Genomic DNA, 23,620 nt, shown 5'->3' on the forward strand with positions numbered 1-23,620 from the left:
TTGATACGAACCAGTACCAGTAGCCTTTTAGGAGCGGTGGGGGTTTTAGGACCCTGGCAGTACAAGGTGACCAGGCACCATTTATTGCAAAAATTTCTGGAACATAGACTAGATAAGAGAGTGAGCCACAGCCAAGTGGCCATTTTCAGCTTTTCCAGTTCTGTAATTGTCATTGCCACCAGCACTTGGAATATTCTGAACGATCCCTTTTACATATCCACTCTTTTTTTTTTTTTTTCAGAATATGATTGGCTGCTATTCTTCATTTGCGGTGGACTGTCCACATATACATAAACAGGTTATCAATATAGACCAACCTAAAAAGTATCTGCCCTGCCAATGTACTAACAAAGTTGCCACAATCGTGTGATCTTCTTTCACCACAACATGCGTTGGCTTTCGGCAGCAGTGCGCATCGAACTTTAGTTTTGTCTCCATATAGTGGTCCATCAGCTTTGATGGGTGCACCAAAACCTGCCTATAAGTTTTTACATCAAAGTGAAGAAACTCATATTCTTCCTGGGCAAACTTCGGCAGAATATTGATGTAAAAACACGCTTCATACCACCAAAGCTTCTCAGAATATGGTAGACTTTATAGGGTATCAGGACCAGCGAGGGAATGTGGAAAAAGTGGAAGTTAACATCATGGGAATGACACCGAAAGGGAGAAACCACATCGATAGGATTCCAATGTTAAAGTAGATAGCACATTTTATGAAAGTGCAAATGTTAGGGTCATGCTGTGAAGTATAGAACCATCTTCCACGATATTACACAAGGTGAAGCAAACCAATCATCACACCAAAAGATACATGAACAATTCACAAATTTTCCTTCACAACTTCTTAAAATGAACAAACATGCACGGCAATCTTGTCAAAGTATCAGTTAGGGCAGCCCAACTGCTGTTGAGTATCCTTCACCGCCATGCTTCAATACGTTCTATCCTTGAATCTATACGGCTCAAATTGCTTATTCCTTTAGTCTTCTCAGCGGGGTTTGTTATCTGAAGAATGGATTGCTGTCCACTAATTTTATTAGGCCCCTTCTTAAGACTTGAATTACTTGATTGACCAATATTACTCTTTGCATCATTTTCTAGAGTGCCAGGCTTCAGATAGTTGGCTACAATGGCATCTGTGTCACTGATGAAGGTTTCAACCGGAGCTGGAGTCTCATCAGAATGATCTGCATCAGCTATTAGCTTGTGGACAGAGGGTATCGGACTGTGATCTTTTCCATCCATTATCTCATTGTTTGGATTATAATTCCTAAAACTTTCTCTTAAAGGTTCTTCAGCAGTAAAGGCCAGCTCTCTCTCTTCATCATCTTTTTCAGTATCTTGAATGCAGGAGAGTGAAGGGCTCTGGTCTCCATTCTCATCAAAAGGCTCCAGACGGGATGCAAGAGTAGGTTCTACCACTGAATCCTCCCTTTCTCGCAATGTCCTTAATATAAGTGTCTTGAGGAAGTTCATCACTTGGACCGCATACATCAGTGCAGTCAAAGGATCTGCCATCTGCAACCAAAATAAGCCAAGAGAGACAGCCATTGAACCAACAATAAACCCAATATGCAATCTGCATTGCCATCAAAGTTTTCTCAAATATTTGAATAGATGAGATGGGGAAGATAATTAACAATCCTCTGAGCCAACACTCAGTGGTAAGAAAACTGAAAAGAAACGGGGGATGAGAAGAAAGGAACTATCAATGAATTCAGAAATCCAGGAGGGAGGGACCAGGGATTATGTTGGAAATTTATGCATTCATTACAACAGTACCAGATGCTTAACACATAATTCATCAGTATCAGTGAGTAAGATATGGGAACACCAGTAACAATGAGGGAAAATGAAGGCTTTACTAAAAAGGGACCCATTTGGGAGCATAGGGCAGTGCAGTGGGGCGGGCTCCCGACCTCTCTGCCCTGCACTCCCAAACAGGGCTGAAATACTTTGGGTACCCATTATGGACAGAAACTTTTTCAAATGTAAATTAGATCCTCAAGAAAATCTGACTTACGAATAAGTTTAGTTACCATCTCAATTTTTCTGTTTTTAATGTGAGTGGTGATGTCCTGGTGAAATAAATATATGAAATTCCTAGAATATCTCACCTGAGTCATGTTTGGTGCAAAGACCATAGCAATATTGCGTGCATTCATCTTGTTTATGTGTTCTTGCTGGACAACATCAGCCATGAGATTGATGGCCCAATCTAATAGAGCAGATTCTGTTGGGGGTAGAAGCCTTGCAAGCTCAGCACACTGCTCTTCTGTCTGGCATTGCATTACTTGCTCAGGAGATAAAGAATCCAAAACTCCATTTGGAAGTTCTCTGAACCAAGCCTAAGAATAACAAACATCAAATTAGTATATTAGGATTTGATAAAAAAAATGGAAAAATTAGAAGAAGATATGGTTAAAGTCATTTCCTCCAGACGTATGTGCATATGCATAAGCATAAGATGAATGTATATACAAGAAAGAATGAGAAGCAATGTCCAAGAAAACTGTGCTCCAGAACTCAGAACATGAATGTTTCATCACCAGTCAACTGTATATGTCATGTGTAAGATATTTCTCTTCCAGCAAAAGCAAGTTTCCCAGAATCATCGTTGTGAACATCAACAGTGAAATTCACAGTCAAAAAGGAACTCTCTGGCTGAAATAACTGCAGCTGAAAGGAAAATTTGTTGACTTCAATTGTTGAGACTGGAAACCCAAAACCCACAAGGTGAAAAGACCAGCTGAGTCAACCTTATTTGCGTAAACTTGTCACTCCTCCCACTCAATTACAGTATCTTCATATGTGATAGCAATGACCACCCTTTCCCCCTCCAAGGGGGGGAAAAGGGAAAAGGACCAACAGGATCATAGAAAACAATTGTCCCACCAAAAACAGGGAGTTATATTGGTTGATGACCAGTCACTTTCAAACCTTGGGGAGTGGTGGTGATGTCTAAGAAATGGGGAGGGCTATTCCCCATTGTGTACCCTAAGGCCGAGGGGACCTTCATATGTAATAAACTGAAAATAATATGCATTAATGGCTATAAAAACTCAAAATAAGTTAAATAGTGTTTTATAATTGGTAACTCAAATTAAGGAAGAGCGTATTTGCTTCCCCCATAAAAAGAGTTAAAAGCATTATGGGTTGAGGAATTGTTAAACAAAGGACTCAAAGATGCATCAAAAGGACCAACAGGATCATAGAAAACAATTGTCCCACCAAAAACAGGGAGTTATATTGGTTGATGATCAGTCACTTTCAAACCTAGGGGAGTGGTGGTGATGTCTAAGAAATGGGGAGGGCTATTCCCCATCGTGTACCCTAAGGCCGAGGGGACCTTCATATGTAATAACTGAAAATAATATGCATTAATGGCTACAAAAACTCAAAATAAGTTAAATAGTGTTTTATATTTGGTAACTCAAATTAAGGAAGAGCATATTTGCTTCCCCCATAAAAAGAGTTAAAAGCATTATGGGTTGAGGAATTGTTAAACAAAGGACTCAACGATGCATCAAAAGGACCAACAGGATCATAGAAAACAATTGTCCCACCAAAAACAGGGAGTTATATTGGTTGATGATCAGTCACTTTCAAACCTAGGGGAGTGGTGGTGATGTCTAAGAAATGGGGAGGGCTATTCCCCATCGTGTACCCTAAGGCCGAGGGGACCTTCATATGTAATAACTGAAAATCATATGCATTAATGGCTACAAAAACTCAAAATAAGTTAAATAGTGTTTTATATTTGGTAACTCAAATTAAGGAAGAGCGTATTTGCTTCCCCCATAAAAAGAGTTAAAAAGCACTATGGGCAGAGGAATTGTTAAACAAAGGACTCAAAGATGGCATCAAATCCACATTCAACTTGAACAAATATTTACGAAAGTTTTGCTTTCCTAAGTCTTGGAGTCTGAAAGCAAAATATTAGTCCAAAATTTGATATAGCTTCAAGTATAAATACTGCCACATCTTCAGTAAGCGCCATAAGAAGTAATATCAAATTTTCTTTTCTTTTTCCCTTTTTGCTTACCTTACCTCATTTTCCAAAATATCTATATTGGTTTGGTGGTAACACAGATGCACTTTGACAAATACACCACAAGGTTGATCACTATAAAGTGTTTTAATTAGAATGTCACAGTGTTTGCACGTTTATCATCTTAAGTGGTTCACCACTCTGACCATAAGCAACCTACACAATTATCACCATCAATCACCCAATTTTCAACCTAATGAGAAACTGCTTGGAAAAGATAAAACTAACAGAGAAATTTAAAATTTCTCTGCAATAAGTTCATCTTTTCATTCAACTCTATAACCCCTAAATCTTCATTTGTATGTAAAAGAATGATCAAGTGGGATTAAATGGCATTACCGTACCTTGATTAGTCCTGCCAAACAGTGTACGTCAATCCCTTCGGGAACCACTCCACCATTCAATTGTTCTCTAACATACTCCTCCTGACTGTTTTCGGCATTAATTCTAAAAATCCCTTCTGCCTGCACATGCAAAGTCAACAGTAAAATGAACTAAGGGCATAAAACTTAAAAACCTTTAAAGAAGTCCATATAACTTCAACAAAACCAGAAATGTCTAAGAAAATAGGCCCCGATTATATAAATGAGAGAGAAAATGGTAAAAGAATTCCGCATTCTCCACTATTGGAGCTATAGCATATTGAAGAGGCAAAGAAAGAATACCTGCAAGCCTCCTTGAGCATACAAACGTCTTTGCATCAGCAAGAGTATTGATGGCACACTGTTCCCTCTGGAGTCGTAGGACAACTGCATGGATTCTGTGGAAACTCCAAAGACAGTTGTACTACCCAAAAAAAAAAAAAAACAAAAAACAAATTATGGTGTCAAGTATTGATCAAGAGAGACTGTCTTCAGGTGTCATGGTTCTACACATGCCATGAATTTCATATGAGTTACATGCAAGAAATAAAGTTTTTCAGAGGTGATGCTGACTCTGGTAGAAATTAAGAAGACTAGTCAGTATCATTTCCAGTTTCAAACAATCAAAATCAAATATTTCAACATTTGGCGTGGATGTTTTTGTGTGTTCATGGCAAATCCAACTCAAACTTTTAAGAATTTTCTATGCTGAAAGGAATTCTGAACCTTAGAGAAGCTGCATCAAGCATGCCTTTTGACCCTTTTTAAAGCGTTGCTTTCTTCAATACTCATAAATTCTGATTTTAAACATATAAGCTACAGAGTGGAAAACAAGAAAAAAGCTACTACTATTTCTGTTTAAAAACCATAAATACAGGGAGCCCCAGAAATTTATTATCCGCTTAATTCATTTCCTATTCTTAAGGGATAAAAAGAACATTAGTAGCACGAGGACTTGTGTCAATAACAGATGCAGAAGAGGTAGAAAGAGAACAAGTCTGAAACGTGAAATTCTGCTATCAGTAAGTAGCCTAACTGAACTACTTTCATTCTTGGAAAGGACCTTATCTTCTATAGTCTCTATTGCAGCCATGATAACAAACTCCACAACGAGGATAAATTGGCATCCCGCATGATCACGTTCAATTAAGTTCTGCAGCAATCTTGGTCAGTGAACTAAACTGCCCAAGTATATTAGCTCATAAGATGATTGTTCGAGGAAAGCATAGCACATTTGTTTACCTCCCACCATCAACTCCACATCAGACTCAAATTTTGAGAAAACCATACCCAGCTTAGAGATCCACTCACCCAGAGAAATGTGGGTGTTTTATCATTTTGCAAGAAAAGCAGAAGCAGAACATATAAACTGAAAATGTCAAAAACAGCAGCTTCCCAGATAACAAGACAATTAAATTTGCACCTGTAATCCTATTCCAGCATGATACAACTAATTCTAAGTTACACTAAACACTGATGCCCTTTTCCCCAAATGTAGCTGCCTCTGCAGAATTTCCTTATGCCATTGGCCTCAATTTACCTAAATTTAGGCTACAAATTGCCCTGCCAGCTAAATTACCAGATAGATGCATCTTAGTCTCGATGATACTTGAGGGAAGACATCAAAGGGAAAAATGCAAGAAGAATCATCCAGAACTCTAGGATGTGGTTTTACCAGCAAAGTCTAAACACAATGACTAAACCAGATAAGCTACTAGCTGGCCCAGGCACCAAAAATTGGAAAAATAGTAGGAAAACATTTGCTCTCAGCATTTTGAAAGTCCTGCATGCGTCATTTAGTCACTTGACATTTTAGTCCAGAAAATGAAGACTTATTCCAGCATCAAAGGGACAGCCTAAAGTAAAAGGCCATAAACCTAGCACTACTAACCATTCGTGCTACATGTTTAACAGGGTACAAAAGAGCAACAGACCTCAAATAATGCCATTTCAAATTTGAGGATTTTCAATACTGATCAGAACTATGCATTTGGAGAACAAATGCACTTGAGAAGCGAAAAAAAAAAAAAGGCCCTGTTTTACTGGAAATTAGAAAAGAATCTTCTAAAATTAGTTAGCTTTCAAGGAGAAATTAAAAGACTGCTACAAATACTCACATATCCTCCTTACAAACAATCCAAGTCAGGCCATTTGTGACAATACCTTTAAAGCAGTAGTAAATTTTAAGATTCTCAATCACATGAGCTGATTGGTAAATATATACTCCATCAAAATGATGAAAAATTCCTTTGTCCATTCTTGGTTTCAATGCTGGTCCTGCAAGGACTTTTGCATTTGGTCAAACAGAACAAGCCATGAGACTCAAGCAAGAACATTCAACCTCTCATAAAATTTGACTCCTTCCAAATACACGCAATTTCTTATGGCCGTTCTAAGAACTTGATAAGTCAATACAACATCCCACCTGAGACCCACGAAAGGAAACCATGAAATGCAAAAAGTTGAGAATTTCATGAATCTGATAACCCAACAGGATTTTTTGAGAAAAGGCAGATAGGGTTCATCAATTTAATAATTGGAAAATCTACTTAAAAGAATTGCATTGCATAAACCATTCTTAAGCAAACAAGAAGAAATCATGTACTTGTTAAAAGTATAAATTTCACACCTTCAACAATTTCTCAATTCGAAATTTAGATAAAGTAACATAACATCATTTAAAAAAAAGCATCATCACATTTCTTTGAACAGCTATTGGAATTAACCAAATTTCAGCTATTGCCATTCACCAATATTGAGTCCAAACAACTCCATATGCACCAATGCAATAATCAAAACAAGAATCAGAAAACCCCATAATTTTATTAACTGTCGAAGCCACTAGACCTCAAAAATAAGAGGAAAAAAATAAAACCAAACACCCACATTCACATTTCAATAAAAAGTTGGAACTTTGGTAAAGAAAAAGGGAAAATGAGAGACCTTGCACTAGGAGCTCTCCGGGGAACTTCAGGCTCAAACTCAACAGGCAAACCCAAGAAGCCATTGTACCTATCAAAGGTAACGTGTGCCACGTGTCTGACATTGGTTGGCCAACCGATCTCCATAGCACAAAGCTCTCTTCTATCAGTAGTCTTACAAGAAGCCAAAGATTTCCTGAAAAGGGTCACAAGCAAAGCCAACAAAGACAACTGATCTCTGTCCTGTTTCTCTCTTTCCTTCACTTCTTCCCCTTCTTCTTCTTCTGGGTCACAGCTTGTTCCATTTACAAAGTCATCTCTGTCACCTTGTGCGCAAGTTAAAGACGTCTGGGGTGCACAGGACAAGGCAGGTTCAGAAGGAGGAGAAGAAGTGTTAGTGCTTTGAGATGAAGGGAAATGAAGGACCTCGGTCATGGCTGGCAATGACAGTAACGTTTTTTTCGAAATATAAAAAAAAAAAAACAAAAAAAATTATTTCTCAGGAAAACCCAAAAAATATAAAATAAAAAAGAAAATTGGAAAAGATTTTATTTTTGAGAATCAGATTTGGAAGGGAGAGAGAGGGTGGAGTTTGATTTAAGGAAAAGGGTGCTTTCAAAGAATGTGGGACGTGAGAATCATTAACTGAATTCACAAATAAAATATACAGAGGTATTAAGTGTTTTTGGTTTATGGGATTTTGAGCGTTGAAGAAGCAAAATTTGGTGGGAAATGAAGACAGAGTAATTAATGATTATAAAAATGTGGCAGCTTGAGGTAGAAGAGAAAGATTAAGACTGTTAATGGCTATGTCTATGTGAATTGTGGGGCTATTTACCTTGTTAGGGAGATGAGATGGAAGCTGATTGAATGGCTTTTTGAGCTGGATGGTGGGCAAAGAAAGAAATGCTGTTAAAATTCTTGAATCAATCAGACAATGATGTCTTCTCCTACAGACTTCTTCCTTTCTTTTTTAGCATTGGAAACCATATGTAATTGATGAAGTGCTTTGTTCCCTCTTATGTAAAACCATGTTTAATGTTTACTCACATTCATGTATATGGTAACCTTTCTGTTTATTGATTTCATTAATTATGTTAAATGTGAATATAATCTTCATTCAATTCATCTTAATTGAATAATTCATGCACCCAAACATTTGAGTCATTAATTAATACATGATTTTTTTATTTAAAAAAATAAAATTCAAATCCCCTTTCTCAAACTTAAAAAAAAATTTGCAACTTAATTTATTTTCTTCATTTAAAATAAATCTCTAAAAAATAAAAATTCAGACTTTAAACTTCATTCTTTCCAATAAATAATAACAATGCCATCAAATATTTTTAGTTTTAATTTTGAACTGAAATGTCCTTTTCAGAAATGCTTATTAGAATCAGCTGATGGTGATATTACAGATTTGTAGTATCTTCTAATTTTTTTTTTTCTAGTTTAAATTCATGGTGGCTTACAATTTCAATTCTCAACAGGTCAAGGCTCTTTTCATGGCTATTCCCTATAAATAAACTCATTTTTTCCTAACAAAGGGATATTGACATTTACCAATCGATGTTGACCAAAAAATAAAATAAAATTTTCAAAGCAATCCAAAAATAATTCAGGTGGTTGGGAATGATTTTTTTTTTATATTGCTAGGTATTTTTTTTCTTTTTTACTCCAAGTCAAATGCAAGATTACTTAAAATTTATATCCCAAAAGAATCCCCTATAAGGCTCAATTTTATCATAATTAGCATAATTATTACACCCATCAATTTGGACTAATCTCCAAATTATAGAATATTTGCTTCTTAGTAAAGTTGATCCTAAATTCCTCAAAGACAAAAAAAAGGCTCAAGTTTAGTTTATCATATGCTTGCCTATGTCTTATATGTTACTCTCAAACAAATATTTTGTTGCAAATTCAATGGCACTATTATATTTTTTTTTTACATAAATAAATAACTTTATTTCATATGACAATGGTCAAACTTCAGTTCACCAATAATTGTTTTGATCCATTATTATTAAGAATAAAAAAAGAAGAAGAAGAATGATTATGATTGTTTCATGATGTCATATATATATATATATATATATATATTAATGAGCCTAGTGTACAAGAAATAGAAAATATCTTTTGAGATTTAAATACTAAGGAATGCATAAGTTATTTCTAGAACTGTACATTTGTTTGAATTATTATTTTATTTATCGGATATATATATATAAGGGATTCGAGATTTTTTTTTCTAATATTATTTGTTCGATAAATTGTAAGGATAATATATGATTGAGCACTTTCATCTGTTGAAATGGAAGAAAAGAGACAAAAAAAAAAAAAAAAGAAAAGAAAGAGAGAAGGTAGAAGATAGGAGAGGAGAGGATGAAATGCAAAAGCTTTTGGCTTTGTGTGATTTGCTTTGGGCGTGCTTGGCACCCATATAATTGGGACATTGACGCGTGACGGATTGCACCCTAATTTTATGGTTACACGATCCTTGATTTGTGTATAATGATGGTATCCCTTTCTTTGCTTTAATGCTAAAAAACTCTCATCTTCACAATAGGATATTGATTTAGACAAGTTCTACCCAAACTAGTCAAAATGATTATTATTGTTATTAATTAATTAGTTAATTAAACAATAATATCAATTTATCAACTAAATCATCTATTTCCTCCAACTGAAATTGCTTTTGAAAATTGGGTGAACTTGATAAGTAGGATACTTTGATAATAATCAAATATGTTGTTGTTGCATACAAAATGGAAATATAATTGGAGAAAGATCTATTGTTTATTTACTATAAATTTTGCTGTGGTTGGTGAGCTACGGTCCTACCGTATCTCTACCAAACTCATACTCTTTGGGCACGTTTTGGGGGGTGCAAAATCTAAGGCAAAAAAGTATGAGATGAACTAGTGTTTGCTAAGCAAGAAAATCCAACAACCCCAACATTGCTTTATAGATTGATTTTACACCTTGTATTACCGCTTTTTACAAAGCATTTAGTGTAGAAAGGTAGGAAGATATTAGGGAAGCTTTTATTATTGCTTCATCTCTTTCTTGTCCATTTCTTTTTCTTCCATGGGCTCTAACTTGGATACAAGTAAATCTACATTGAAAGAAAGGATTCATGATTTTGTATTGTGAGGCAAAACTATAAAACTTTGGGTAGAAATAAACTTGCACTAACTTCTATGGTTTTAAACCTATATAAGTATACTTAGTGGATATTTTTTCAGCCTTGCTGGTAGTAGGAATCTGTTGTCATGTTAATGATTGCTTGGAAGCTTTTTGGTCGAAAGCTCTCAACTTTTCAGGGTGGGATGACCCGCAGATTTAGATCACTTTTGCCATTGGTTTCCTGATATCACTCTAGCAATTTCCTGTGTTTATCCTTGACTTGTCTAAATCCTTTTTGCTTTGATTCAGGCAAATCACATCAAAGGGTTTGCTTAATAATGAGGCTATGACCCTTTGAGACTGTTAATGAGAACAAAAGTTAAAGTGAATGTACAGTGAGTTCAAGACTAGTCCATTCCCACATAATGCTAACCCTGTAATCAAGCAACTGTCAAGAATAGATTATTTTGCAAAAGGAGAAGAAAAATACGCACCAACTGATAGGAGGCCGCCCTCACTTTCAATGACAATGACTGCCTTTTGATAGGCTCTTGATCCAAATCCAGTTTGTTAGTGAAAGAAACAACACATCTTAGAATTGGCCATATGATTCGGCTGTGGCCTAACGCTACCAATGAATCTTGTATCTCGCTAAAGAAATAATTCCACTTAATAGATTGTGCCTACATAGTTTGTTTGCCCTCCTAATTTGATATAGAACAAGCAACTATAGCAAGTGCATCAAAATCAAATCAAAGAGGAATTTTTTTTTTTTGGACAGAAATCAAAGAGGAATTGGATATTCAATACCCAAAACTCATGAGAATTCAATCTTCAACTCAAAATTAACTTTTTTCACCAATTTTGCTTCACAAAAATTTGAAGTTTGTTAGGTTATTTTGAACTCTTTTTTACCAATTTCTTCATTGGGTTGGTCTGGTAAGATTCGGGCTAAAGTTTCATTGTGTTATGAAAAGCAAATCTAAGCCCAAAATCAAGAGTTTTAAGATGGGGCCTACTTGGATTCTATATGGGCTTAGCCCTTGCAAGCTAAGCTTACCTTGAACCAGTTTTGGGCACACTGGCCCACTAGCCCTCCCTATGTGGAACATAGCTACTACTACCTTTGTATTTTCCCTTCCACTAACCCTGACGGCTGCTCTGCTTCTTTCCCCTCCCAAGGTCTGTGCCTCTCCATTGAATCCAAATGGTAAGCTTTTCTCTTCAACTTCTTCTTTGCTTCTATTTCCTTTGCTTTGAAGAAAATGTAATAAAAGCAAAAGAAAGTAAGGGAAAAGGTGGAAAATTCTGAGAATTCTTCATTTTTCATTAGGAAAAATTAGTTTTTTTGTTATACCCATCTGCTTTTTATTTGCTTTTCTTGCGTTTTCTCATTAACCAAATAAAGCATATGCTGAATAGTTATTTCTGGCGTAATTTCCGCCTCTATTATTCTTTATTTCTTATGCTGTTTAATTTTGGGAGACTCTTTTAGCTAATTAGGAGCATGGAATAACTTATTTTTTTAATCCTCATATGTAATGCTTCTTTAAGATTATTATTTGAGGATTTTTTTTATTGTTGTGTTTCAAAAAATGAGTTTTTTCATATTCCAAGATCAATGTTTTTTTTATTCTTCGTTTTGTTTGCTTGTTTTGGCAGGCACCGAAGAAGGATAAGGCACCACCTCCGTCCTCTAAGCCAGCCAAGTCTGGCGGAGGGAAGCAGAAGAAGAAGGTGGGGTTTTCAATTTTGTTGAGTGTTTAAAGATGTGAAGTGTGGGAATTTGGTGTTTTCTTAATGTGTTTGCTTGATGAGTTGCCTTTATGGATATGAGCTTTTCTGTGTGGTTTTATGGCAGAAATGGAGCAAGGGTAAGCAAAAGGAGAAGGTGAACAACATGGTTTTGTTTGACCAGGCAACATATGACAAACTTCTTTCCGAGGTTCCAAAGTACAAGCTTGTTACTCCTTCAATCCTGTCTGACAGATTGAGGGTATGTCCGTGGCTTACCTCATTCTTTTTAGCTTTCTATTTGGGATTATTCTGATATTATTTCATTATACAGTTTTATAATCTAGACTGATGAAAATTGTATCATATCCCATTGTTTAAGCTGTAAAGCATGTTTAGTGTTTTTGAAGTTAGAGTTTGGTACATGGATATTAAAATAGAAGTTTACTGGTATATTACGAGAAACCTTGGAGGTTTGTGTTTTCTTTTGAAAACCTTTTCCGTGGTATAGAGTGAAACCTAGTTGATTGCTTTGCAACCGTTTGCCATCTGTTTCAAAGTTTCTTCTACTCGCATGATAATTATTTTGGATAACTTGGAGTGCTTATTGAGAAAATGGCTGCTCTCATGTGCAAGTGAAGTTTCTTTTTCATTCTTTTAACCTTGTGTCTTGTTCCCTATATTTTAAACCTTAATTGTACAGAACAGGAGTATGTTTGTACTTTGACAATTATGATCCTCTTTCTGCTTGTATTTGTCTGATTGGCAGTTGTTATTAGCACCTATTTTACCAAGAAGTATGCAGCATTCCTTGAATTTATAACACTATTAGTGAAGTTATTAATTCCCCATTCCTCTTCTGATTGTGGAACTATGTTATTAGTTTTGGCATCTTAATGGTAATGGTGGTTTGCTTACTTATTCTCCATTTTGTCAGATCAATGGATCATTGGCACGTAGGGCAATTAAGGATTTGATGGCAAGAGGTTCCATTAGGATAATTTCTGCTCATGCCAGCCAGCAGATATACACAAGAGCCACCAATACCTAGATGAGGGGAAACTGAACTATCAATCTGTCTTCTATGGATGATAGTTGCTGTTTTTGTTAGGGAACTAGTGCCTTTCTTATGAACTGTTATTTACATCTTTATTTTGTCCGAAATACATTTTTGCTCATAATTTAATGAGAAGTTTATTCTATCATTGAGTGTTTTTACCTGCATTTGATCAGTGCTATTTATTGTAATCTTCAGTGGTGGGGAGGGGAGGTTCTAATATTACTTAAGTTTTAATCAAGCATGCTTTGTTACGAAATTGTGATAGGATCTGGTATATTTGTTAGATCATACATCTTTTTTTTCCAAGTCCTATTGAGTTATAAGCTTGATCGAGTTTCGCTCAAGTGAAAATTAAGAAGTAATGTGTCGATCGGATTGGTTAAGTAACAAGAAATTTATGTTATAAAAAAGGGTAACAACAAAATTGATTTTGCATTCTCTTAGCATTTTTAATAATGCAAAGGATAATGCAAGGTTTTGTTTGTTTTGAAATAGAATATCTAAAGTTTTTATGCTGGAAAGCTAAAACATTTTATGAGTTCAGAAAAATACTCATCGATCACATAAATATATCCCTCACAGGATTAAGTATAATTGGTAAGAATTAACAACATACGGAGGGAAACATTTTATTATTTCTCAGAAGATTTCATTATATAGTTAAAAGAAATTAAGAAATTCATAACAGAAACATGGATGATAATCTTTATTTTTCAGTATACTATTTTGCAATAATTGTCATTTTTGGCAAGTTATCTCGCAAAAATCTTCTCAAATACTATATATGTATTTCTCAATGCCTATAAGACACAATTTCCAACCAGTCTCGCTACATCGACAAAATTCAGAGAAAAAGAAGATGCACCGGCCATAATTAAGATTCTTAAAAATGATCATTGATTACAAGAATTTATGCATGAGGTGTTAAACTATTCTTAAAAATGATAGTTGATTGCAAGAATCCATGTAATTAAGAACAAGTTAATTAATAATCATAATTTCATGAATTAATTTAATTAATAATATACTTTTGTTCTTAATTACATGAAATTAAAAAAAATAGTTAGGTTTCAAAATTATTCTAATCTCACACTTTTTCTTTGGGTATATATATTATAAAAAACAAAAGTATATATATTATAATTAATAATTTTATAGATTATAATTTTTGTAATGTAACACAAAATAGAAAGTAAATGTGTTTATATTTAAAATATATATATTAAAAGTATATATATAATAATAATAATTATATTCCTTATAAGTTAAACACAATATACATAGAATATATATATTAAAAGACATTACAAGTTAATTAATAGTAATATAGTTTTTTTTGTTGAAAAGAAATGTAAAATTTGAAACAAATTTACAAATTTGAAACCCTCTTCACTCTTTTTTTTTTATTAAATCGAGAAATAAATAAATTTGATTGTCTATTTTTTTATTTTTAATAGAATTTATACTTAATATAATCTTAATATATATATTTAAAAAAAAAACTTGATAAATAGGCAAGTTTTTGGTGATTTTCTTCCATACTTAAAATATAGATAATGGCAAACATAGTTGCCGTGAAAAAAATAGCCTGACTAGATCAGGCAGTCCCGCCGTTTTATAGGCGTGTGATTTTCTCTTAGAAACTGTTGGAAGACATTCTTGTTGTGTACAAGTGTGGCTTATTGATTAAGCCACTTCAACACCTCTACATATGTGGGCTTTTCCTATGTTTCGGCCTCAACCCTAGTCTCAACATGCTTGGTTCTCATTGGAGCAGCAACTGCCCCCCCTATTGAAATCACATTTTCCAAGCCTGAGTATTATATCATTACTTCATTGATCTTTTTCATTGAAGGAGATGTATTGCTTTGCTTCTACTCTCGGTGTGCCTTTGTGGTACGACGCATTCACAATACATTCTCTAAGATGGGAACTTATTTAGTTTGCCATAAAATGTTTTGAATTCTTATATATGAGAAACTATGATTACATACGTGACAAAAATTTTACTTGTAACATAAGAGAAGTTTAGAAGCCTAGATAATCTCAACAAAGATTTTCATACCATAGGTGAGCATCCTTCAAATGGAAGAAGTAACAACTCAAAGCTTAAGTTGTAAGTCCAAAAAATAACACTATAAGTATCATGGTAATAGGCTATTAGCTAGTATCCAATCCAATTATATAAAATTAGAGTACTTTATAATCTGGTTTGCAACGAATTCGAATAATAATTTTACTATTTATATTGGGTCGAATACCACCATTTAGGTACCCATTATGTTTTTTTTATTATTTTGTGTAATTAAAGATAAATTTATATTATTAATTAAATCAATTCATGAAATTATGACTATTAATTATAATTATTATTATATATATACTTTTAATATATATTTTAAATATAAATATATTTACTTTTTATTTTGTGTTACATTACAAAAATTATAACCTATAAAATTATTAATTATAATATATATACTTTTATTTTTTTTAATTTCATGTAATTAAGAACAAAAGTATATTATTAATTAAATTAATTCATGAAATTATGATTATTAATTAAATTGTTCTTAAAAGTTAATTTTGCAAGTTTAACATTTCTTTTTCACCAAAAATCTATGTTACCTCCTTTGTTTTGCAAAAACTTATATGACCTCCTAATGTTTTGCAAATTTAACATTTCTTTTTTCTCAAAAATCTAGGTTACCTCCTTTGTATTGCAAAATTTCTGTTTTAACAGACACTTATATATTTTTTATATAATTGGGAAAGATGATTCGAACCTTACTTTTAAAGCAAAACTAAAAATGCAAAAGCAGTAAAGAACCCCAACAGTATTGCGTCAAGGTGGAATTTCTTACAGATGAAGAGAAGAACGTGCTGGTAAAGAGTAATGGGAAAAAATAAATGGGTATAGAAGTATTGTTGATTGAACCATCTTTGCAAACGAGAAATATGATTATGAAGAGATGAGATATGGGGAAGTTGTCAGGGAAAAATTCCTCAATCTATGTCTTGATAAGAGAGTGGAACTCAATTTTAATAACAAAAGATGATAATGATAATCCTCTATCTAGGATCACTTATTTATAATAATTAAGATAAATCTTAATCAAATAGTTATTCTAATCTTAAATAAAGACTTAAAGTACTAAAATTCTAATAAAGATAGAAAAAAAATCTCAAACTAAATTAGATAAAATAAAATGCTAACGAAAATATTAATTAAAATAAATTTCCATATGCGCCTATAGGAATTAGATTCAATCATAACATGAAACAAATTTGTAATATCAAAGGAATCAAATTCAATCATAACATGAAACAAATTAAAAAGACGATTCAATTTTTGTCACATTAGCATCTTTGTTGCATTCAAATTAGCCAAGCAAGCAAATTTTTTTGAATCCTAGACAAAAATCAAATAAATAGTAAATTGTTAAAAAAATAAATATAATAATTTATTTATTTAATTATTATGAGGAAATTATTGAAAATAATTCTATGATTATTATTGTCAAATCAAGCGCTTTTAAGATAGACAATCAGATAGCTTTTCTACCTGTTTTTTTTTTCATTGGAACTTACTACAAATATCATTGTGTCTGTCTAATTATAATCAAAATAGAGAATGAGATAATAATAAATGTGAATATGTCGTAAAATTACTCGTACACAAATTTGATTTGCATTGTCAAAATAAAAAATGATATAATAATAAATGTGAATATGTTGTGAAATTTACTAATAAACAAGTTTAATTTGCACTACTTGAAATCAGGTATTAGCGTGATTTTAACTTGAAGTTGATAATTAGCATAATTTTAACTTCAAATTTATTTATTTTTTTGTCAAGTCAAAGTCAAGTACAAATACTTTTGATAAAATTAGGATAATAGATGCGCTTCCCTTGCATGATTTTGGAAGTAATCTGGAGAAAGGAAACCTCTTTCTGACAAAGGTAACACAAAAACTCGATCAAGCTTATAATTCAATAGGACTTGGAAGAAAAAAGGATGTATAATCTGACAAATATACCAAATCCTATCACAATTTTGTAACAAAGGATTCTTGATTAAAACTTAAGTAATATTAGAACCTCTCCTCTCCATCACTGAAGATTACGATAAATAGCACTGATCAATTAATGCAGGTAAAATACTCAATGATAGAATAAACTTCTCATTAAATTATGAGGAAAAATGTATTTAGGACAAAATAAATTATTTATGTTCATTGAGAGATTTCTGGTTCAAAACATGTTTACGTTCATTCACTTGCAATTTTATTTTTTAACCTTTTACTTTCTTGAATATGATATATAGGTGATGTCAACGTTAGAACTTAAATATTAAATTTCAACCATTTCCTAAAAGTTTAAGAAATTAACTTGGAATTATTGAATATCTAACTATCCAACTTAATTAATATTATTGTATTAGTGTCGTGACGTGCGGGTCCGGGAACCCGTCCGCCAGACGCGGGGCGAAAATTAAAATCGCAAGGTGTGGGAGTCGCCACCAATCTTTTTTATCTAGGTGTGATTGGTCACCTATTAACCCGATTCTTAATCGACAAAGTCCTAAATTAATTTTAGGTCCGTCGAAAGAACGAGAACTGGTCCACGTTTTAGAGATGGGTTCGGGAGTGCGGTTACGCACGGAGAAGGGTTAGCACCTCCGTGACGCCCGTTCTACGAACGGTACCATTCAATCTTAAGTTATCTTAATATAGCCTTTTCTTAGTTTAATCCCTATTTCATTAATTAAATTTTTTATTGAATTGTCAGACTGAGTTATTCACTTGGTCTTACGTATGCATATGATGCAAGCGTAGAATGATGTCGTGACTTGTTTATTTTAAATGATGGAGTCGGTAATCTTTTATTGGAAAATTATTCGAAGACTATCCCAACGCTTTGGTGAAGTCTCGAAATTCTCCTCACCTAGAGATATCCCCGGAAGAACTCGTCTCTACGAGCTCCTCGGGGAAATCCCATCATCGGGATTCCCGCGCCATTTGCAAAATAAGAGTGGCATGCAATGACATTATAAAAGGATGGTATGTACATGTACGCGTTTATTGATTATTTAAAAATTTTGATTATTTGTTATTTATTATTTTTTATTTATATATATACTTTATTTTTTGGTCTTCTATTTAAATCCATATTTGTTGTTGGCCAATTTTTACTTGGTTACAAAGCTTATCTAATAAAATAATTAATTTTTAAACGATTGGATCATTTAGTAATATTTATTTAAATTAACAAAATTTTCCATATATATTGTTTTCTAACGATGACTATTAGGCTTAAGGGGTTTTGGAGTTTAGAGTTCGGATTTATCCCGACGCTTCGGTGAAAATCCGTCTCGAACTTCGTACCCGGAAAACATCCGCCTGAAAGAGGCAACTCTTTGCCCCTTTTTTGGCGGTAATACTCAAATATTTTCTTCCAACTATATTATTTATTATTATTATTTATTTATTTTTCATTTTATTATTATCATTTTTTATTTTATTTTATATATTTTATATATTTTTTTATTTTTATATTTTTTTTATTTTTTTATCTAAAAATATAATATAATATATATATGTATATTGAATTATTATTGTTATTATTATTTATTTTATTTTTTGCAAACCTTCAAATATATTTATAATATTAATATTTTTTATTATTTACATATCTTTATTAAAGCTAAACAAACAATTAAAATAAACTAAATAAGCCCAAATCCACAAGAAAGGGGTAAGGCCTCACCTTGCTTGGGCCGGAAGGATGGCCCAAGTTGTCTGGGCCACGTGGAGGTCTGCCTGGCCCGCTTCCTTGGTCCGCTCGGCCCTCTCCTAAACGCACCGTTTTGGGGCTCTGGGGACTCCCTCAAACGACGTCGTTTTGGGGTCGACCCTTTGAATTCTTCCCTCTGTCGAAACGACGCCGTTTTAGGCCTTGGACTCGTGTATATAAACCCCGCTTTCGTCCTTTCCTCTCATTTTCAGCCTTTCAGTTTCTCTCTCTAGCGTTTCCTCTCCCTTCTCTCTAAAACTCTCCTTTCTTCTCTCTTCGCCGGCGCCGGCGCCCTCTCCTCTTTTCTTGGTTTTCTTTCTCTCTTCTCTCTCTCCCGACGGATCTCTCTTCTTTTCTCGGTTTTCTTTCTCTCTTCTCTCTCTCCCGGCGGATCTCTTCTCCTTACGTCGGCCGAACCCTCTCTTTCCGACCGTTCCTTCTTTTTCTCTCTCTCGCTTTCTCTCCTCAGATCTCACCCCTCTTTCCTTTTTTGTTGTTGTTGTTTTGTTGTTTTTTTTTCTTTTTCTCCTTGTGGCTAACTGCTGTTGATTTTCTCTTTTGTGCAGGGTTTTAAAGAGCCCAGCCATCCCGATTTTTTTTTTATTTTTTTTTATTTTTTTTATTTTATTTATTTATATTTCTTTTATTTTTTAATTTATGTGTCTACAATTAGATGTAAGATTTTGAGTTTGAATCCGCATGCAAACTTCATCCATTTCAGTTAATTCTTCACCCAATGTGTTGTTCATTGGGTATTATGTGAAATATAAGCCTATGATTTACTGGGCTTATACATAAATGTGCTTGTTAAAATTTAAATTTAAAGTTGGACCCTCTCCAACAGCGGGGTAATTGCTCACATAACCATATATATACGTAGAACTCCACCTTCGGGAAAGCCTTGCATGTATTTCCTCAAACCTGGGCTAAGCATAGCACTATACTGAAGATGGGAGCTGAAGAAAGCAAAAAATCAATATTGTTAGGCTGAAGAATGCGTGGGACTTCCCAAACGCAATAGTTTGGTTTGCATTTTGACTAGCCTTAGCAATTTGAGAGAAACCCTAATGAGTCTATATTGCCAGCCTCGTTTGTTGGCTTCAACAATTGAAGATTCGTGCTGGCATGCTACCGCAGCTGCTACTGCCACTACTATTATTGTACCAAGCGATTGTAGAATTTCAAGTTAAATGCTCATCATAATTTGATGGCATCGATCACTAATATTAAGTGTTTAGAGTGCAATTTGATTTCATCAACGATTAATTTTAGTGGAAAAGTTTAAATAAACTTTTGTTTTCCAAAAAAAAAAGTTTAAATAAACTTTTTGTATACTTTCTCTTACCTTTGTTTTCCAATGAATTGTGATGATTTTGAATTGAGTTCAATATAAGACGAATTTTTATATATATATTTTTGAAATAAGAGGAATTTGAGTTCATACTTTTTAAATAGAGAAATCATACGTTAATAATAAATCAAATTAAAAATAACAGAAAAATATATGAAAATTTATGTGAAAAGTAAATTTTCATATTAATTAATAAGCAGAAGACTTGGAAACACTACTATAATATTATAGCAGAAAAATAATTAAATTACTTAAAGTACTCTAATTTGTCTATCCCATGACACCAAAGCGGCAGACAAAAAACCCTTTATTACTTCTTTTGTTAGAAAAAATTTTAAATACGAAAATCTCTAAAATATTTTACTTGGATGCCTAACGGCTAAGGCTAACTAAACATAAAAGAGTAATGTTAAAGAAAACATGCATAAAAAAACACCTATGTTTGATTGCTTGACACTGCTTGCCGATGAACAGTTCTTCTTCTTCTTCTTTTTCTCCTCTTTCTTCCTCTGCTTTTCCTCCTTCTTTCTCTCTTTTTCAGACTCCGAAGAGAGCTGTTGAGACTCTGCGGGAGTTGAAGATGTTGGTGTAGGTAGACTGCTGTTTATCGTGACCATATTCATGGGCTGTGAAGATGATGCTTGTAGGAATTGAGACAAAGGCTGATCATGGTCAGAATGTGTTGTTTGGGGCATTGAGGTGGAAGCAACACTCAACAAAACAACGACTAAAACTAGGATACAATATGCTTGGGTTAACATCGTTGCCATGGTGGTGTTGGTGCTAAAGCTTTGGTTGAAACTTGAGATAGTAACACGAGGCTTTGGTTTTAATTAGATGGTCAACTGCAAGGATTTATATTAATGGTTGTTAGGGTTTTATGATGGTTCATCTTATTCTTGGTCATCACTCATTGTAATATTACTATACTGAATATTTTCAAAAGAAGGCAGCTGCTAATGCATTTATATGTTTAAAAACAGAAAGTACACAAATTCTTAATACTTTTTCTTTTCTGAATTCGATATCCATCTTTTTCTAATGCACTTATATGTTTAAAAATAGAAAGTACATAAAATTTTAATACTTTTTCCATTATATCCATCTTTTTCCTTTTTTAATGTTTTAAATATTACATTCTCTTTTTCTTTGTTTATACACTTAATGTACTTCTTAAATTTTATGATTTTTTTCAATTTTTTATTACAAAAAATCATACATAGAAATAATATAAAAAATTAAATATTTTAATTCAAAGTTTTTTCTTCAATTGTTTTCAGATGGTTTTTATGGAAGGTATACAAAATAAAAATAATGAAAATCAAGTTAAAAAAATATTCAACTGGTAAGATAAGTTTTTGATAAAAAAATGTTAAACTTTCAAAATAGCAAGAATAACAAAAGTTTTTGAAAAAAAAAAATTGTTAAACTTGCCGATGAACAGTTTTTCTTCTTCTCCTTCTTTTTCTCCTCCAAAAGATTTTCTTGCAATATTTGAAAAGATTTTTGCAAGATAATTTACTGGAAATGGCAATTATTGCAAGATAACGTACTGAAAAATAAAGATTGTCATTAATGTTTCCGTTATTAATTTCTTAATTTCTTTTAATTATATAATGAAATATTCTGAGAAATAATTAAATGTTTCCCCCATGTGCTGTTAATTCTTAATAATTATACTTAATCCTTGAGCAGGATGGACGACTCATAAAATATTTTACATTTTGAATAAAACAAGCCTAAGTCATAAAATCTTTAAATATTCTATTTCAAAACAAACTGACCTTACATTCTCCTCTCGAGAGTAAAATGATAAACAACATTGACCAATTAAATCCTTCGCATTATTAAGAATGTTAAGAGAATTCAAAATCAATTTTTTGATTACTCTTTTTTAAACATAAATTTCTTGTTACTTAAACCATCCGATCAACAAAATACTTCTCATTTTTCACTTGAAGGAAACTCGAGCTAATGGTAGAATAAAATTTTCATTAAATTCATAGTAACAAAAATTAATTTTAACCCCTCGATCAAGTTTGTCAAAAAAAGTTATTAATTTTCCAACTTATTTTTTGTTGTATGGATCAAATATACAATAATTTAGATATATTAGGACGCTAAAGATTGGTGGAAGGGTTATGTTTTTTTTTTTTTTGAAAATTGGTGAAAGGGTTTTGTTAGGTTGAAGCTAAAGATGCTCCAAACTTCAAGCCTGTGGGTATGGCTATGATTTCTTGTTGCCAACCGAAGGTCTGAATATGGCTCTCATAGGCAATCGGTTCTGTGAGAAGGTCTTTTGTAGCCAACCTGGTTTTTTTTTTTTTCCTAGCGTTGGGTTGTCTCACCTCTTGCTGGGAGACTTTTCTATAAATTCATATATTTGCAATGAAATTACTCTGCGTGAAAAAAAAAAAAAAAACAGAAAGGCGCGAATATGTTTATTAATCTTTGTATTATTTTATCAACCAATTTGTAACATTTATTTTTTATTTAGAAGTAATATGAAATTTTAATTTCAGGAAAATCTTTGTCAGTGATTGTCACATCAATATTTTTGCCACATCAACATGTGCTATGTCAGTATTTTTATCATATTAGCACATAGTCAATGCCATATCAAGAAGAATGTCACATTAGCTTGACTAAAATGCCACGTTAGCATACTTAACCATGAAAATTTTATGATGCTAGAATTAAGGACCGAAATTAATAAATTAGAAAAATATGAGGACTCAATTGGTTAGATTCACAATTTTTATAAAATATATGAACTAATTGCATAATTTAACTAATTATTTTTAAGAAGATATCATTATATATAGTTAAAAAAAATTCATAACGTAAACATTAATGACAATCTTTATTTTTCTGTATATTATTTGGCAATAATTGCCATTTCCGGTAAGTTAGCTCGCAAAAATCTTCTCAAATATTGCAAGAAAATCTTCTCAAGAAGATACTATATTTGTATTTTTCAATGCCTATAAGACACAATTTCCAGCTAGACTTGCTTCATTGACAAAATTCTGAGAAAAAGAAATGCGCGGGCTAATAAACAAGATTCTTAAAATTAGTCTTTGATTACAAGAATTTATGCATGCGAAATGCTGCACCTGATTGTTGTCCATGGCAATTTAGAGAAGATAGGAAGGATAACGCCTTTCACTGGTGAGGTAAGTCATCTAGGCAAATGAAATGGTCATTTCTCC

At 33.0% G+C, this 23,620-nt stretch overlaps 2 protein-coding genes and 1 long non-coding RNA gene across 4 annotated transcripts; 2 read left to right on the plus strand and 1 right to left on the minus strand.

Moving 5' to 3' along the window:
- Positions 1-666: 666 nt before the first annotated feature.
- LOC18590301 (Rho GTPase activating protein with PAK-box/P21-Rho-binding domain-containing protein) lies at positions 667-8,194 on the minus strand. 2 transcript variants are annotated; one of them, XM_018127220.2, is made up of 6 exons: positions 8,176-8,194; positions 7,360-7,774; positions 4,720-4,840; positions 4,399-4,518; positions 2,121-2,351; positions 667-1,521 (listed from the first exon to the last, which is right to left on the minus strand). In XM_018127220.2, exons 2-6 carry the CDS (start codon positions 7,770-7,772, stop codon positions 922-924), a joined length of 1,485 nt encoding a protein of 494 aa, XP_017982709.2. In that variant the 5' UTR covers positions 7,773-7,774; positions 8,176-8,194; the 3' UTR covers positions 667-921. The 2 variants fall into 2 exon arrangements, with proteins under 2 accessions (XP_017982709.2, XP_088665737.1); XM_088809611.1 differs by lacking the exon at positions 8,176-8,194 and having other exon boundaries at positions 7,360-8,125.
- On the plus strand, positions 1,081-2,141 carry LOC148761027 (uncharacterized). The gene is made up of 2 exons (XR_016028297.1): positions 1,081-1,220; positions 1,355-2,141. It is a non-coding gene; the product is annotated as an uncharacterized LOC148761027 (long non-coding RNA).
- Positions 8,195-11,535: 3,341 nt separating the features above from the next.
- LOC18590302 (small ribosomal subunit protein eS25-like) lies at positions 11,536-13,405 on the plus strand. The gene is made up of 4 exons (XM_007015732.3): positions 11,536-11,676; positions 12,129-12,203; positions 12,328-12,462; positions 13,138-13,405. Exons 1-4 carry the CDS (start codon positions 11,674-11,676, stop codon positions 13,249-13,251), a joined length of 327 nt encoding a protein of 108 aa, XP_007015794.1. The 5' UTR covers positions 11,536-11,673; the 3' UTR covers positions 13,252-13,405.
- Positions 13,406-23,620: the final 10,215 nt, after the last annotated feature.

The sequence above is a fragment of the Theobroma cacao genome, chromosome 9 (genome assembly GCF_053813885.1).
Source record: "Theobroma cacao isolate CCN51 chromosome 9, ASM5381388v1, whole genome shotgun sequence".
In the NCBI taxonomy this organism is placed as follows: domain Eukaryota; kingdom Viridiplantae; phylum Streptophyta; class Magnoliopsida; order Malvales; family Malvaceae; genus Theobroma; species Theobroma cacao.

What these genes read in the sequence shown, in the direction of transcription:
- LOC18590301 (XM_018127220.2), bottom strand. Translation starts at nt 7,772, where the DNA reads ATGACCGAGGTCCTTCATTTCCCTTCATCTCAAAGCACTAACACTTCT. An exon ending in GTTTGGCAGGACTAATCAAG is followed by an intron (nt 2,352 to 4,398) that starts GTACGGTAATGC and finishes TGTTATTCTTAG; the next exon opens with GCTTGGTTCAGAGAACTTCC. An exon ending in TTGCACCAAACATGACTCAG is followed by an intron (nt 1,522 to 2,120) that starts GTGAGATATTCT and finishes TTTTGGTTGCAG; the next exon opens with ATGGCAGATCCTTTGACTGC.
- LOC18590302 (XM_007015732.3), top strand. An exon ending in GAGGGAAGCAGAAGAAGAAG is followed by an intron (nt 12,204 to 12,327) that starts GTGGGGTTTTCA and finishes GTTTTATGGCAG; the next exon opens with AAATGGAGCAAGGGTAAGCA. An exon ending in TCCTGTCTGACAGATTGAGG is followed by an intron (nt 12,463 to 13,137) that starts GTATGTCCGTGG and finishes CCATTTTGTCAG; the next exon opens with ATCAATGGATCATTGGCACG.